The following is a 16989-nucleotide window of genomic DNA, read 5'->3' on the forward strand; positions in this document are numbered from 1 at the left end:
AGGCTGAGATCGACCTCTCAGTAATGTCCCGTTCTTCCAGATCTCTGAGAATTTCATAATTATAATGTCCCGTTCTTCCAGATCTCTGAGAATTTCATAAGCCTCGCAGGCCGAATAAGGTTCCTAGTCAGGTAGGCAAAGGGAAGCTTCTCTCTGGGGTTTCCCTGAAAATCCCCTCAAAATACTAATATTCAAGATTTTGCAGTGGAACTGCTGTGGTTTACGTGCCTCCTGGGAAGAACTCCGGGATCTCTTGGTTTTCTCCTGTCTTCATTGTTTGAAAGAGAGTTTGCAGAGAATCAACTCACTTGGTCCTCCTGGAAATCGTGCTTTCTCCTTCATTCCATTTCCTGGTCAGGGCCACCACGGTGGCATTTCCATATTTATTTGCAATGATATTCCTTTTATCCACCTGCAGATTCACTCGTTGCTGGAGGTTGTTGCTATTAAGGTTCTTATAAATCGTTTTTATTCATTGTGCAGTCTGTATCTGCCTCCCAGTGTTCCCATTGAAAGAGATGAGCTTGATAATCTTTTAAATGCTCTTCCTTCTCTTATTTTACTGGGAGACTTCAGTGGTTGCCATCCTTTGTGGGATGATGACGCTATCAACCCTCCTGGTCTTTCAATTGCTTCTTTCATCGAGGATTCAGGATTGGAGACTTTAAACTCTAAGAGATGTGACCCATTTCCACAGCCAAACTGGTACTTTTACAACAATAGATCTGTCTCTCTTTACCTTCTTGATTTTAACTGGAAAGTTTTACCAGACCTATATGGGAACGATCACTTCCCAGTTTTATTGGAGTCAACAAATTCTGCACCACAGTCACGTCCTCCCCGATAGCGGCTAGATAAGGCGGATTGGCACCTATTCAAGGAACTCAGCACCCCTGTCTTTTCAGTAGATGAGATAGGAAATTGTGATGAGGCAGTAACATACTTCACTGATGTCTTGCACTCCGCAGCTCTTCAATCGATAACATCCTTCGAGCGATAGGAGTGGAGGAGCCTCATTCCAGCTGGCCGGACGCTGTCGCCTCTGCTCAACTAGCCATTAACTCGGCATCTCACGACGCCCATGGCTACAGCCCTTTTGAAGTAATCTTCAGATGGCTAGCTGCCCTCCCGTCTGATCGACACTTCCCGGCTCCGATTACTTCTCCACTCTCCAAGATGCACTACGAGTCACCCAGGAAGCTACTTTGTAACAGCAAAGCAGTCAGAGAATCCCTTCCAGCCGGGCACATGCATCCTAATCACCACTCCATCCAATAAACGGAACTCTAAGCTTTTACCTCGCTGATCAGGCCCATTCACTGTCACCCACACGCCCAATCCCTTCCAGATGTCCTACGCCGTGGGGACAGGTGAGCGCACTCTCGATGTCACCGACGCTAAAACCTACTACCCACCATTAGACACAGCGGACGCCTTGGAACCTGCTCTTCCTCCAACGGTGGGCCACCAAGCCACCCTCTAGAGGCACGCCCCGGAGTCTGGTCTGCCCCCGACCGCCTTATCGCATTCCAGGAACCCAGTTAATGTCATCACGTCTTGACCTTCGGCAGCCGACCTTCGGCCTTTGTCACAGAGCACAAGCCTCCATGCAAAACACGGACGCACGCGTCCGTGGGCACGCAAGCACCCGAGTTGTGAGAGATGCGGCTGGGAGGCCGGTGTTTACATGAAAAACGGCTGGCTCCGTGCCGTCCGCTTGACCCCTCCGGCCGGGTGCTGCGAATAACAACCCCAAGAGAGGAAGCCACAGAGAGGACGAGGGAATAAGAACCCTCTGAGGGTAGGCACGAAGGGAGACGACTTGTGTTTACACGAAAACGGCTACTGCTGATCCAGCTCTGTTCACGTGACTCCTTGTTTATATGAAAGCGGCTACTGCTGACCGAGTTTCGTCCATATGACCCGTTATTTACATGAAGAAACCGGCTACTGCTGAAACAGCTCTGTCCCCGTTTACACAAAAACAGCTCCTGCTGACCCAGCCCCGTCCATGTGACTCCTTGGGGCGGGCGCTGGGAATAACAACAACAACCCTCTTGGGAAGCGAGGGCAGACCAAGACAGAAGCAAGGCATCTCTATCAAGAGGAGACCATGTGCTCAGCGAGCTCTGCCTTCAGGCAGCCTCTCATCAGCGTCTTCGTCAGTGTCTCCCGGAGGGTCGACTCCGCGGCTCGTGACTGACTAACGCGTAGTAGAGTGTATTACAGAGTTGAACGGTGTACAGCGAGCTAGCACGACACCCTCAAGTGGAAGCGCCCTGAGTCCCGCAGCGCATGATCCCGAAGGGCGCTCGGGACACCGGAAAACTCCGTGGTCATTGAGTGCAATCCTTCACCAACGAACCTCGACAGCGACCACCCAACCAGCCTAGCCAGTGTCCCCGAGCCACAACGCCCTTCCTACACGCCTCTGTCGACACTTCTGCCCAGGGAAAGCGGTGCAGTTGATGGTGGCGGACGGCTCGCTCATGCCCCAGTCACCACGGAAGCAACTTCGTCGAGGGGGATGTACTCTATCTTAAGGCATGATTGGGCAGGCCGACAGGCGACACTGGGGGCACACTGCTTTACGCTGGGGCCCCCGGGAGGGACAGGGAGGGTGCCCCCCCGCGGCACAGCCGGGGGAATTACCGGTCTAGAAGTGTAGAGTGAACACATGTCCGACCCGACATCTGGAGGTAGAGGTGTCGGGAGTAGAGAGATGCCGTGACGATCGGATAGAACGTATGTTAGTGGTGGGGGACAACAACCCCTAAGGAGTCGCTGGTCCCCTGTTACCCCCAAATGGGGCGTAATAATAATAATTATTGTTATCACTATTATTATTATTATTAGTTGTAGTAGTAGTAATTGTAGTACGTAATAGTAGTAGTAAGAGCCACGGCCTGTTAATGAGGTTAGCTCACAGTCCAGATAACATAAGTTCGATTGAATCCTTGGCAGGCGGAGACAACATAGGTCAACGTAGGTTTTTATCATATATCCTCTTTTTTATCCTAGGATTTGTAGGACGTATGCAAAATTATCTGACCATACACACACACACACACACACACACACACACACACACACACACACACACGTACACACTCACTTTATGAAACCACCCAGCATGTTAGTCTCGGCAAGGTTCCTCAGCTCCCTCGCCTCCTCGTCTGTGATAGGGGTCGTCTCAGGTACCACAATCCATCCTTCCACTCTGGTGCCGGCATCACTCAGCAGGTTAAGTAAGCTCCTCCACGCCGCTACCTCCAGTCTGCTATTGGGGAACCTAATGGTCCAATACCTGTACAAAATGGCGAACAAGTCAGTGCTACTTTTTAATTCAAGGTTTTGTTTGCTCTGTTTACTTATTTAATTAAATTAATTAATTGATTAACCAATTAATTTTATTTTTATTTATTTATTTTACTATATTTTACTTGTTTATTTTGTTTATTGCTGCAAACTCCTCCCAAGGCCCCCAAGGCTCCCAAGGCCCGGGGTGGGGAGAGGGGGGCAGACAGTTATACTTACTACTGGGCTCAGCTTGGTGGCGGTGTCGCATGCGAACTGTGTGCATGCCATGGGAATTGTGTACATTCATTTTGGCTTGGCTCAGACTCGTGTTTGGAAGGTATTTTTGACTGATATTGCTTCGAGAGCAAGCACGATCATCATTTGTTGGCATGAGGATAAGGAAAATATCAGCAATATTATTATAACTCCCATATATCAAGTGTTCTAAAACCTCCGACTCGTCTCCTAGACGGTGATTCTGGCCTCGAAATGGGTGCGTGCATTTGAATTATTATTTATTTTTTTTTTAAGTAAGTAGATGAATTTTCACTTTTTTTTTAATATTGTATACAAAGGAATACTACTACTACTACTACTACTACTACTACAACTATTACTACTACTATTAATGATAAACTATTCATATCAATACGTAAAAATGCAGCACTCAATATCTGCCACAGATTTAACATGACTGCCGCTCGGGGAAAAAAACCGCCCTTCTGAAGGGCTCCATAGACTTTTATAGTATTCTAAACCGCCTGGCGCCACGCGGGTTAGCAGTGCACGCAGCTGGGAAATCATTGCCTCTCGGAAATTAAGCTGCGCGGCCAGTGTGTGAAGGGTCTCATTGAACTTCATTGATTTCTAAACAGCGTGGGAAAACCGCGCGGGAGAAAACCGCTCGTGTGAATCTGGCCTTACCGGCCGCGTGCACTGTTAACCCGCGCGGTGCCAGGCGGTTTAGAATACTTTAATAGCCTATGGAGCCCCTTAGAAGGGATGTTTTTCCCCGAGCGGCAGGCATGGTTAATCTGTGACAGAGGCTGGGTGCTGCTTTTTTACGTATTAATTAATTAATTAGTTAATAGATTTATAATAATAATAATAATAATAATAATAATAATAATAATAATGATAATAATAATAATAATAATAATAATAATAATAATAATTATTATTATTATTATTACTATTATTATTATTATTATTATTATTATTATTATTATTGTTATTATTATTAGTTATTATTATCAGAGGTGTACTATGAATATAATTATATTTTACAGGATATCATGGTAAATAATTTTCATCAACATTCTGCTCAGCATTTAACGGGTAGAATGCACCTTGAAGGAGCTTAGAGCTGTTTATTGGCTGGATCCATTTCCCTTGTCTCTATATTTTTAACACCCTGTTCATTATATTCACAGAGAGATCACTCGCTTCTTTACGTCCTCGATCTCAAACAAACACCGACAAACTGACAACTATTTTGTGTACTGTTGTAGACGAACCGCGCAACGAACCTTCGACGCAACAGGTCAGTAACCAAAACTTTCCTATAGAAGTAACAGGTTAAATATGAGGATTTCGAACCATCAAGATAAATTTTTATATGTCTGCGTCACATACAATAATGATACTTTGTTGTGACCGTCCCAGTAAAGTAAGAAAAATTTGAGACGTGTTTAGCATGCCTGTAATAGCTTCGAGCTCTTTATAATGTGATCCCAATCTTACGAGGGCACCCATCGTCACCATAATACATTGCAGGATAAGCCAGTTAGGTTAGGTTATACTAGTAAGCCTTCTGGGAATCCAGAGCGGGCAATCCCTGGTTAGGAAGTTAGATTAGGTTAGGTTAGAGCTCACCAAGTGTTACTAAACTAATGTAATCTAACTTTGATCAACACGTAACCTCCTACTCGGGGTTCAGTAACATTATAACCTTAAAATCTTAGGAATGTTTTCGTAAATCTTTGGAAAATTCTGTGAAAAATTCCCCAACACTACAACCTAACCAGGGGGATCGCTACATTGGTAAAATATGTTAGAAAGGGTTACATTACATATGTTAGGCTTTGTACGATGAGTTTTAAGTTAGTGCTCCATATAGATAGACAGACCCGAAGTTACTGTGGGAACAGGGGACACATAGGAGTGGACTCTCGGTCGAACGATAATCTTTTGACCCAAGATCACAGAGTTTGTTTGACGCACAGTCCTAGAACCTCACTAAGAGCTTGGCATTTTCTACCTGTCTTACAATACATAGATATATTTCTCTTTATTAGACATGCGCACTTTATTTAAAAGTATGCATGTCTAATTTACAGTCTTTCCTGTCTGCATCCATCATGGAGCAATCAGTAATTGGTAGTGATATGTAATTCATTCTAATTCTCATCTAGCAGGGAAAGGAATAATATTTGTGAGCGGTGCTCTCCTTGGTCATGTCTTTGGTCCATCCACATCATATAAATGAATCTTTATCAAGTGAATATTGCCTGTGCACTGGAAAATATCTACTTTTATTCCTGTCCCAGAAAATGGTCCAAACATGTTCCCTTTATCTGTATTCAGTCTGTTGCAAAACATTGCAGACTTAGAACAAGAACAATGATTAAATATAACCCTATCATATCAAGTTTGGATATTACCAAGGCTAATTATTCATGAATAACTTCAACAACAGTGATGACAGGAAAAATAAAAATAAAAGTAACTCAAACAGAAACTAACAATTTAAAAACTAAAATACATAAACTTAAAAAAAAGTTTCCCATTTTTGTACAGTAGTGAAAGTGGCACAATGACGTGTCGAGACATCTGGTTAATAAACATGTTAGTGACAACATTGGCTATCCTCTTCCTCCTTAAAGCTGAGGTGTGGTTGCGTATGACCCCCGCCTCCATCTCTCATTGACATTGAAGTTTATAAATTAGGAATATTTTCTTAGTTACTATTATTTTTTTTCTTACAGTTACTATTAAATTCGAAACTGAATAGGTTTCAAAACTGAATTGCACCACGACTTATCTTGTAGGCTGATGATAATCTTAGCCTTTTATGTTAAAACTTAATGGATAACATTTTTTTTTTTTTTTTTTTATGAGATGAGTTCTTCAAGTAAGAGCTCGGTAGTTCAGTTAGTAGCATAACAAACTACAACGCAAAATGACCTCAGTTTAATCCCCGGTTATGTCATTTTTTTTTTCTCGGTTAGTAGTTGGTGCCTCAGCTCACCCAGTAGTAATGAGTACCTGGTTGTCGTGACCTAGGGAAGACAAAGGTGGACTTTTTATTAAAGTAGTAGCGATCACTTTTAACATGATGGATAAGGTGGAAAAATACAAGAAAGTAAAAATGTGGCTGGGAGGGGTCGAGCCCACTTACTTGCTCGCTAAAAGAGCTCAAGATTCTTAGGCACCTCAGAGACAAGCGCTACCTTCAAGGTAATGTATTATCTAACAAACGTACTGATCATGTTTTGTTTATTCATAGGAATACTATATACTGTTGATATTCATAATTAATAATCCTTCAGTTACTGTATAAGATTTAAGGATAAAGCCAAACTCCTCGGACTATGAAAAATTATTCAAACATTTATCTCACAAAATGAAGCAACTTTTGACCTTTATGTGTTATACAGGGAAGGTTGACTGTGTGTTGTTAAGTCCAGGGACAAATTTTCTTGTGTACATTGATTCCGATATTCTGATGTTTCAGAAGTCTAAAATTTTAAAATAATTTTTCCTAGAAGGTACGTTACAGTACACTGCACCAGGTGTTCCCTTACTGCAGAGTGAAAATTTGCCCCTGAACGTAACAACACCCAGTCAGTCGGCCCTCTTTGAATATATATATATATATATATATATATATATATATATATATATATATATATATATATATATATATATATATATATATATATATATATATATATATATATGTCACGCATAATGTGGATAATTGCCTAATGTGAACATTAGGCAGTGAAATTGCCTAATCTTCATATTAGGCAATTTGTTTGCACGATGTTGACAATAGGCAACTTACTTGCTTAATGTCCACTTTAGGCATGATTTTCAAATTAGGCAAGGGTATTTTGCCTAATGTGAATTGAATGACAAACCAGTGTCTACAGTTTTGTTCGAATGTTGTTCGAAACTTTGGGTCTGTTACCGAGTTGTTGTGAGCAAAGATGTTGTTCGAAGCTTTGGGTTTGTTATAACCGAGTTGTTGTGAGCAGGTGCGTGCAAATTCTTTCAAACGAGAAGCATAGTGAGTGGCGCTAAAACGCGAAGTAAAGTGGCGCTAAAACGCGAAGTAAAGTGAGTGTGATGCTAAATCTTTCTAAACTTATGGATTTCTGATTACTGTGTGGGTTCGCTGATGTTTTTTTCTCTATATTTTCTTTGTAAATTACTAAACTTTTCTATCTATTACAGTTTATGCACTATGGATCAAGCTGCTTTTGAACTTCAGCTGCGTCAAACGCTGCAAGGCAAGGCTGAAAATGCTGTCATCCAGCCCGCTCTCCAGCGTGATCAGTGGTTGCAGGATTTGTTAAGAATCAATTCTTCTGGAGCCCAGTCTACATTTGACTATAACCTCAAGAAACGCTATGAAGTTCTGCGTGTTGGCAATGCTGACCGACTTATTCGCAAAAGAAAAGATACCAGTGAACATGAATTTAAGTTTGTTGCATGTGTAGAAGAAGTGTTTGGTATTATTAAAACAGCTCATGAAGCTATTGGCCATGGAGGTGGCAAGAAAACAATTGCAGAAGTGAGAAAGAAATGGTCAAACATCACACAAGAAGTATGCTACCTCTACATTTCATTCTGTGAGCACTGTCATCAAAAGAAAGCCAGAAAAACTCCAAAGGGTTTGGTAGTAAAACCGGTACGCAGTCATGATATCCATTCTAGATGCCAGATAGATCTTATAAATTTTCAAACATTACCTGATGGAAACTTTAAGTACATCATGACATATGTAAATCATTTCAGCAAATTTTGTGTGTTGCGTCCACTGACATCAAAAAGAGCAGAGGAAGTCGCAGCGAACCTTCTAGATATATTTCTGACATTTGGAGCACCTGCTATTTTACATTCCGACAACGGACGGGAGTTTGTGAATGCCATCATCACCGAGCTTTCAATGCTATGGCCAGAGCTGAAGCTGGTGACTGGACGCCCACGTCATCCTCAAAGCCAAGGAGCTGTTGAACGTCTAAACGGTGTGATCCAGGACAAACTAACCATTTGGATGAGGGAAAATAACAGCAAAAAGTGGTCAGTAGGTCTTAAGTTTGTTCAGTGGCAAGTTAATATCAGTCAGCATGAAACAACTGGCCACAGTCCTTTTAAAGTTACATTTGGACTAGATCCGCAAGTTGGATTAGCATCATCTATCGTGCCAAGTACAGCTTTTTGTAATATATTCACCGAGGAAGATCTCGAGTCATTTCTGGAAGCAGAGACTGAGGCAGAAGCAGAGACAGGTGCAGAGGCAGAAGCAGCAACAGGGGCAGAGGCAGAAGAAGAAGCACAGACAGGGGCAGAGACAGAAGCAGAAGCAGAGACACGGGCAGGGAGGTCAGAGGCAGAAGCAGAGACAGGTGCAGAAGCAGAAGCAGCAACAGAGTTAGAGGCAGAAGAAGAAGCACAGACAGGGGCAGAGGCAGAAGCAGAGACAGGTGCAGAGGCAGAGGCAGGGGAAGAGGCAGAAGCAGAGACACGGGCAGAGACAGTAGCTACGAATTTCCAAAAGATCCGTGTTGCAGCTAATATAGGACAATCAAAGGCAGCAGCACGGATGACAAGACGCGGCAAAAACCTGCTTAAGCCATTGTCCATTGGTCAGTGTGCTACGCTGAGGGTTCCAGATGTCGATCGTGGTCCAACAGATCCAAAAAATCTGTTAGTAGTCATCCTTAAGGAAGAAGAAGGACTATACACTGTAGGTTGTCGGGAGGGAATTATTAGAACAAAATTTACACCAGCTGACCTAAGTGGGATCAAACAGACCCTTATAAAGTCTGAAGAGGTTCCTGATATCTGCCTATCGATGAGAACAGCAACAGCAAGAGCCACTGGTGGGCAAGGTTATACAAAGTGTCAATGTACTACTCAATGTACATCAGGAAGGTGCAGCTGCCTAAGAAAAGAAATTAAATGCAACTCGCGCTGTCACCCAGGCAGATCATGCAAAAATTTGTGATTGGACTCAACTGAACCCTGAGATCGATTGACCTATTTTATTTATACTAATATTGCATTAATTAATTATGTTTTCCTTATTCACATTGGGCAAAATTGAGCTGCATAATTTGAACAATAGGCATTTTTTGCCTAATGTTAACAATTTGTAAACTTTACGCAACCTACTTGCTTGATGTACACATTAGGCAATTTTCTGCCTAATGTTCACATTAGGCAATTGTCCACATTATGCGTAACATATATATATATATATATATATATATATATATATATATATATATATATATATATATATATATATATATATATATATATATATATATATATATATATATATATATATATATATATATATATATATATATATATATATATATATATATATATATATATATATATATATATATATTTATATATTTATTGTCCACAGCTCCATTATACTGGCATAACGTTGGAATTGTCCACACCTCCTTGATAATGGCATAACGTTGGAATTAAAGAACATCGTTAAAAACTACAGCATGTATTCTAATTTGGCTTTAAATAAATGGGATTACTAATGCTGGCAATCTTTTTTCATGTCATTGTCCATGTTTCGTTTATTGTGTGTTAGACTAAAAGTGGTAGAAAATATTCTGGATATTGGTTTATAAGTTTGAAAATGTTCTGGATATTGGTTTATAAGTTATTAAAAAAAAATATCTACGTACATAAGGTCTATGTTTCTCTTAAGAAACTCAGGGTACTCACTCCTACAAAAGAGTATGGATGTCACTCAGCTGTTTCCAAAATCTTTGTTTCTTAGGTGTTTTTCCAGATTCATCATGCTTAGACCTACTAGGAAGTCACTTAGGGTAGTTCGTTCTCAGGTGTAAGTCACCCAGCTGTTTCCAATATCCTTGTTCGTGAGACGTTGCCGTCGCTGGTGTCGGTATGAAGTGACTGAGGGTAGGCGCCGATCACTAAGTCACTCATATATCACGCCGAGACACTTGCTAAGGGGGGTAGCAGTTTAACAACAGAGTGACCTCTGTTTTGTTGGGCCAAGGCAAAGTAGAGTGGCTTCGGTGCCATTTGAGCTCTCATCATTATTAACACTAACAACAGTGTGCTGGGGAACCGAGACGTACATGTTGTCTTGAAGGGCCGAACTGTCTGGAAGATCAGTACACAGGGGAATGAGTTTGGGCATTTAGCAAACTGACATCACAAGAAACTGAAACCAGAAAGAATTTAATGAAACATGTGGGGAATAGAAGGGGAAAGAAAATTAAGAATATGGAAAGTTAGTAATAAAATCATGGATAATGTGACATTTTATGTGAAGTGAAACAGAATAGAAGACAAAAGAAAAAAAGTGAAAAATTAGAAACTAGAATGAATTCAGTGAAAATTATGTGGAATAAAAGGGCGAAGAAAATCAAGAATATGGAAAATCTATAATAATTGCATGAATACTATGACTCTATGCGAAGTGAAAGAGAATGGACGGCAAACGGGAAAAGTGAAAAAAAGGAAAAGGAAAGAAAACCAGGAAAAAAGCAAAATAAAGTATAATAAGAAAAATAAACTAAACAAAAACAACAGTGGGAGCCGTTGCAAAGGCTTATCCCACGCCTATTATTGAACCGGACTGGACCTAAGGAGTGTCGTATCATCCTTCTCTGTGTGGCTCACGAGGATCCGCTAGCAAATCACCTCCTCTCGGAAAAAAACCCACCTCAGGATATCTCGGTATTTTTATTGGACTGGGAAGTGTACCGACATCCTGGATTACTGCCATTAATGCTATAAATGTCGGCGCATGACAGCCAAGGGATGAATGAGTACGTCCAGTACCACTTCAGCCCTTGTCCATTGTCATAGAACCCTTCTCCAGAGTCGCTGTTGGTAGGTCCTTTGTCTCCACCTTCTTTTGACGGACATCGCTACATGTTAACCCTTATCGATTTTTTCATTGGTTTCCCCGAGGCCATAGCCCTTAAAGAAACTGACATTGTATCAGTCCGTTAGTCTTTTTGCACAGAGTGAAAAATGTTAACCAGCGACTTATGAGGTGAAGCATTATGTTGGAGGATTATAATTTGGTGATACAAAATGTAAAGGGCAAAAACATTATGGTGGCGGATGTTTTGTCTAGAGTGTAATGTGTGCCACATGACTGACGTGTCTTTAGGGGAGAGAGTGTTATGTGGTTGATCCCACTTATTTGTAATGACTAAAATTGGAAAGGTATGGTATTATTGTTAACGATTTCTTATAATGTGTGAAATAGCTGGTTCATCTTAAAGATCTGAAACAGCTGGTCCACATTCGAGGTTAGTGCTGACGCGTCGCTGTGACGTAGGAGAGGACGTGGCAGGCAGGCAGGCAGGCAGGCAGGCGAACCGAGCCTACCACGTTCCCTCGTACCAAGGGTGAGTGACTTCTCTGGCGACGGTGTTGGTGTCAAGGTCACGGTGGTGTCGGCGTGAGGCGTGTGTGGCATTAGCGTGACGGTATTATCGGCGAGATGACTTGCTGGAGCTACCGTATGACGAATGTGTGGTGGGGGTGAGTGTGGGGGGGGCCAGTGCCTTGACCTTGTCAGCGAGGGTGGCAGTGGTGTGAGGCTGGTGTGTCTAGCTGTGGCGGCACGTCGGGTTATGTGTGACTGCCTTACAGTGTAAGGCATGTGTGTGTGGCGTACCTTTGGGAAGTGACCATATTGTGAACCAACACCGTTAGGAAGCTAGAGAAATTCGAGGGTGATAGCGGTTGAGAAAGTGAGGTGATTGTTGTATGTTATGCATTATTTATAAATACACCTGTATATGTTGTGATTGATTTTTGCCTCCCCCGCACACCTGTCAAATTAGTAGGTTCACCAACGTGATTAAAATCATACCTATTCCATCTGGCAACGGTAGTGACTGTGCGCAGGGAATAGTGCGTCATTTTGAGCAAAGATGCCTAGTTGAATAAATAGCTCGGCCGTTTATGGATTGCCTCTGCGGTCTGACCGAGGGTTGACGGAACTTCAGGACACGCTGGTATCGTCGTCCTTGGGGTCGTAACATTAAGATGACAAAATTGTAGTTATAATTATACAATTGTTAGAGTATTACTTTCATATTATATTTTGTAGTTTTCTGCTGTGTAGTATCATGTATATAGATTTTTAAGTATTTCTGTAATGAAATTGTAATATGCATAGATCTTTAAGTATTACTATGATAAAAATTGTCTGCACACATTTTTATTAACCATATCATTATTCTTTCAACTTCTTAAAATAGGGATATAACATGTGTTAGCAGGAAGAGAAGATAGGAATATAGCATGTGTTAGCAGAGAGAGAGAGAGAGAGAGAGAGAGAGAGAGAGAGAGAGAGAGAGAGAGAGAGTGGGGGGGTTGTTGTTTAGATTTACCACTCCATGTAGTGGCCCGGGCCTTTACTGTTTCAAGGACGGCCCGGAGCGAGAGAGTATTTTTTTTTTTTTTTATTAAAGGGCGGGGGAAAGAAGAAGAAAGCTAGCTAAGAGAAAGTGGCTGGGAAGAGAAAGGGTGAAATAAAGTAAAAGAAATAATAGATAATGGCCTTGACCACTTTGGTATATTCTATTTTTATTTTTGGTTTTATTTTTCATTTAACTAGTCTTGAGGTATATTGTTATTTCAGAACAGCTAACACTCACTCACACACTCACTCGTATCACAAATGCACAGGTAGAACCGCAGCTCTCCCTAAAACGTATTTTCTCAAGGGAGGTATATCTATCATAATACTAGAGAGAGAGAGAGAGAGAGAGAGAGAGAGAGAGAGAGAGAGAGAGAGAGAGAGAGAGAGAGAGAGAGAGAGAGAGAGAGAGAGAGAGAAACTTATAAATTGCCTCTCATCTTACTGTAACAACCTTCCCTTGGAGAAACACAACTAAGCCCTAATAATTTAAACCACCATGTGCTGTGACAGTAGCGATTTTTGCGATTTGGGGGGATAGAAAAGCTGGGTGAAATATGAAGAGGTAGAGTGGGTGGGAAGGGAAGATTGGAGGTTTATAGTGAGAAAGGAAATATAGTAGGAAACATCAAGTTTACGGGCAAACCGTCTTGCTTTTTTGACAGTGTGACAGTAGGGATTTCTATATTTATAGAAAAGATGGGTGAAGGAAGAATAATATGAGTATAAGAGGATAGTGAGAAATAATGAAAGAAGTATAAGATTAAAGATGGTGGGCTGTCCACCTTGCTATTTTACTTATTGATGTTATACTGTGTATTATGTGTTTGTGAGAATGTTTGTGTTCTGTGTGCTGACTTCATGTGATGGCACGGGCCGCGATTGTTCTCCCTGTTACACCGCAGGCGAGTCGAGAGAGACTCTACCACTACTCCCTCGCCGACACCACACAACTCTTACCCCCTATAGGTAGGTCCCCGGGTGTCGGCGACTCAGGATGAGGTGCAACCCCCTCCCCATCTACCGCTTGCTGGGGGCCAGCAAGCCCTACCAGTGGCCAGTACCCCTCGGCTGTGCACTACGGTGTGGTGAACACCGGCTTGGCATACCGCCTCACCGCCGACTCAGGGCGCGGAGTGGGGAGAGAGGAGGCCAGCTACGAGTCCCATGTGAATTATGTGTGTGTGTGTGTGCTGTTTAGAGTGTTGGAGTTACATAATATTCTTTCCTTTCCAGATGCCCCGTGTGTGCTGAGTTTTTGTGTTTGGCCATCTTCAGGAATACAGTGAGTAAAGGTAAGTGTTTTAAGGTGAGTATGTTTCCTTTATTTTCGGTTTGTTAATATATTGGGTTGGGTATTGTTTTGCATGCCTGTAGGCTGCTAGGGAAATCACGGTGGTATTTTACTATTTGATCTGAGTTGTCTTTTAGGCTTTGATATATAGGCAGGCCCAACTCATCAATTTTTTCCCAAATTGTCTTTGCTCTGTAGTGTAGACGTATATTGAGAGGTGCTGTTTTGGTGTGTATGTGTACTTGTTCTGTTGTCATGGTGTAAGGGTGTTTCTGATTTGTTGCAAATCTAAGTGCTTTGTTTTGAACTTTTTGAAGTTTGCTAATTTGGTTATTGCTCATTGTGTGTATAGGGATTGGAGGGTAATCAAGTATTGGTAGTATTAGTGCTTTTACTAAGTGTATTTTTATTTTCTCTGGCATGTTATGTAACTTGTAGAGTTTTTGTAGTGACGCTATTGCTATATTTTTACGCTCCTGTATATGTTTGTAGTAGCCACCTCTAGTTATGGTTAGACCAAGGCATTTGCCGGTACTTTTAAATTCTATTTCTTCTTCGTTAATGATGAGTGGAAAGGTAAGTTTTGCTCCAAGGTGCAGAGGGGTGAATTTATTAACATTGGTTTTTATTTTCCAGTTCCTTTCGTAGTTATTAATTGCTGTTATTGCTCTCTCTGTTTTTATATTGAGCATGTTCTTGGACCTTCCTGGGTAGCCAATTATTTGTGTTATGTCGTCTGCAAAACTGATGTTAAGGGTTTGTATAGGTTGTTGAATATCATTGGTGTAAATTGTGAAGAGTGTTGGTGACAGAACACTCCCTTGTGGTACACCGCAGTTTAAATTAAATGTAGGACCAATGTAATGATTAACTTTAATGGATGCTGTGCGATCAGATAAAAAGTCGCATAAAAATTTTTCTATTGTAATAGGGAGTTGTAGTTGTAGGATTTTATGCTTAAGACCGAGGTGCCAGACTTGATCAAAAGCTTTAGATATGTCTCTTAGTATGACTTGGCACTGGCCTTTATCAGATTTATTGTGTGCTATTTGTTCTGTGATGACTGCTAGTGCTTGTGTGGTGCCTCTATTACTACGAAAACCGAACTGGTAAGTGTTATATAAGTTATTAATTTCTAGGTGTGTTTTTAGCCTTGAATTTATCACTCGCTCAAGGATTTTGCCTGGTACTTCTAATAGCGTTATTGGTCTGTAATTTTGAGCCTGTTGAGGGGATTTATTTTGTTTAGGGATTAGTCTGATGATTCCGTTTTTCCACTTGTCGGGAAAATAGCCTGCTGAGATAGTGCTGTTGAATATTTCTGTTAGTCTAATTATTGCTGTGTCTGGTAGGTGTGTTAAGATTGTTTTATTAATTCCACTTCGTCCCGGGCTAGTTCTTTTTAGCTGCTTTATGATGTTTTTTTAATTCTTCTGTAGTTATTGTCGTGTCAGTGTGTTGTGTGTTGAGTCTGGTAATGTCAGAGTTATTGTAAGGAATTGTTCTGTGGGTGTTATTTCTGATGTTATGTAAGACAATCTCATTTTCCATGTGATCTTCCTCTCCATCCTCCTCTCCACTAAAGATTTCTTGCCAGTACTCTCTGTGTACTTCCTCTTTTTCTCTGTCGGTGTATACTTTGTTGTTATGTTTGTTCCTAATGTAGTGAGGTTCGTTCTCTCTGTTGCCTGTCAGTAGTTTAATTTTCTTCCAGAATGTTGTAGGATCTCTATAAGTGCTCGAAACTTCATTTATTAGTCTGTACCAGTGTTCTCTATTTTCCTGTATTAAAGCTTCGTGTAGTAGTGTTTGTAGTTGTTTGTAGTATCTGTAATTCTGATAGGACCAACCGTGTGCACGTGAGTAAGTCTGTAGTTCTGTAAAAAGTGTCTTAAGTAGTTTTGTAGTGTCTGTGTGTTTGGGTGATGGTAGACATTTGTAACGTGTAGTGGGTATGGCTTGTTTCATAGCTTGCTCTATTGCCTGGTGCCAGTTTTCAGTGGCAGTGTCTATTGTTTCAAGTGTTTCTTCGTGTAGTGTGTTTGTGTGTAGTGTGTTGGTGACATGTCTTTTAAATGTTTCCCAATTTGCTTTATTGTAGTTGGGTCTTGGTGGAGCTGGAATGGGTATAGGGGCTGTGGCTATTGTGTAAATTATTGGAATGTGATCGCTTGTGGTGAGGGGTCCTTCTACTGCATGTGTGTTGTGGTATGTGCGGTGGTTTGTAAGTATAATGTCTGGTGTTGTGCCTCTTCTGTGTGTATAATAAGTAGGAAAATATGGTCCGACATGTTGTATTAGTCTGTTTTGTATTAAAGTGTTGATTTGTCTGCCTTTGTTGTTGCTGTGAGTGTATCCTAAGTTGGGGTGATTTGCATTTAAGTCAGCCAGCATGTATACTGGACAGGTACGTTCTAAACAATTTAGTGAAGTCAGGTATGGGTATATATGTTCTTGATGGTGGTTGATATAAAGTTGAAATTATTATTTTTCCTGTGGTGGTACTTATTTCTACTGCAAGTAGATCTGATAGGAAATCATCAAGTAGTTTATATTGTATGTTCTTTTTTATTGCTATAGCTGTGCCATCTGACGCATTATTGAGGGTATTTTTCGTGTGTACTCTGTATCCAGGAATTTTCATTGGTGTGTTTTCTTGTATGCCGTGGCTGTTTATGAGTATTATTTCTGGGTCTATTATTCTGTATGTGTTGGA

At 41.2% G+C, this 16989-nt stretch overlaps 2 protein-coding genes across 6 annotated transcripts in view; one reads left to right on the top strand and one right to left on the bottom strand.

Moving 5' to 3' along the window:
- The window catches only part of LOC135094237 (uncharacterized), a 72938-nt gene that overhangs the window by 3968 nt on the left and 51981 nt on the right, over positions 1–16989 (bottom strand). For 2 of the 4 annotated variants that reach the window (XM_063994158.1, XM_063994157.1), the window contains one exon: positions 3116–3307. In XM_063994158.1, coding sequence (XP_063850228.1) covers positions 3116–3307 — 192 coding nt within the window. Of the gene's footprint in view, positions 1–3115; positions 3308–9978; positions 10757–16989 lie in introns of those variants that run through there. The other 2 variants (XM_063994159.1, XM_063994160.1) reach the window with 2 other exon arrangements.
- Positions 7701–9582, top strand: LOC135094321 (KRAB-A domain-containing protein 2-like). Of its 2 annotated transcripts, XM_063994318.1 has the most exons (2): positions 8079–8218; positions 8326–9581. In XM_063994318.1, exon 2 carries the CDS (start codon positions 8477–8479, stop codon positions 9536–9538), a length of 1062 nt encoding a protein of 353 aa, XP_063850388.1. In that variant the 5' UTR covers positions 8079–8218; positions 8326–8476; the 3' UTR covers positions 9539–9581. The 2 variants fall into 2 exon arrangements, with proteins under 2 accessions (XP_063850387.1, XP_063850388.1); XM_063994317.1 differs by having other exon boundaries at positions 7701–9582.

The sequence above is a fragment of the Scylla paramamosain genome, chromosome 45 (genome assembly GCF_035594125.1).
Source record: "Scylla paramamosain isolate STU-SP2022 chromosome 45, ASM3559412v1, whole genome shotgun sequence".
NCBI lineage: Eukaryota > Metazoa > Arthropoda > Malacostraca > Decapoda > Portunidae > Scylla > Scylla paramamosain.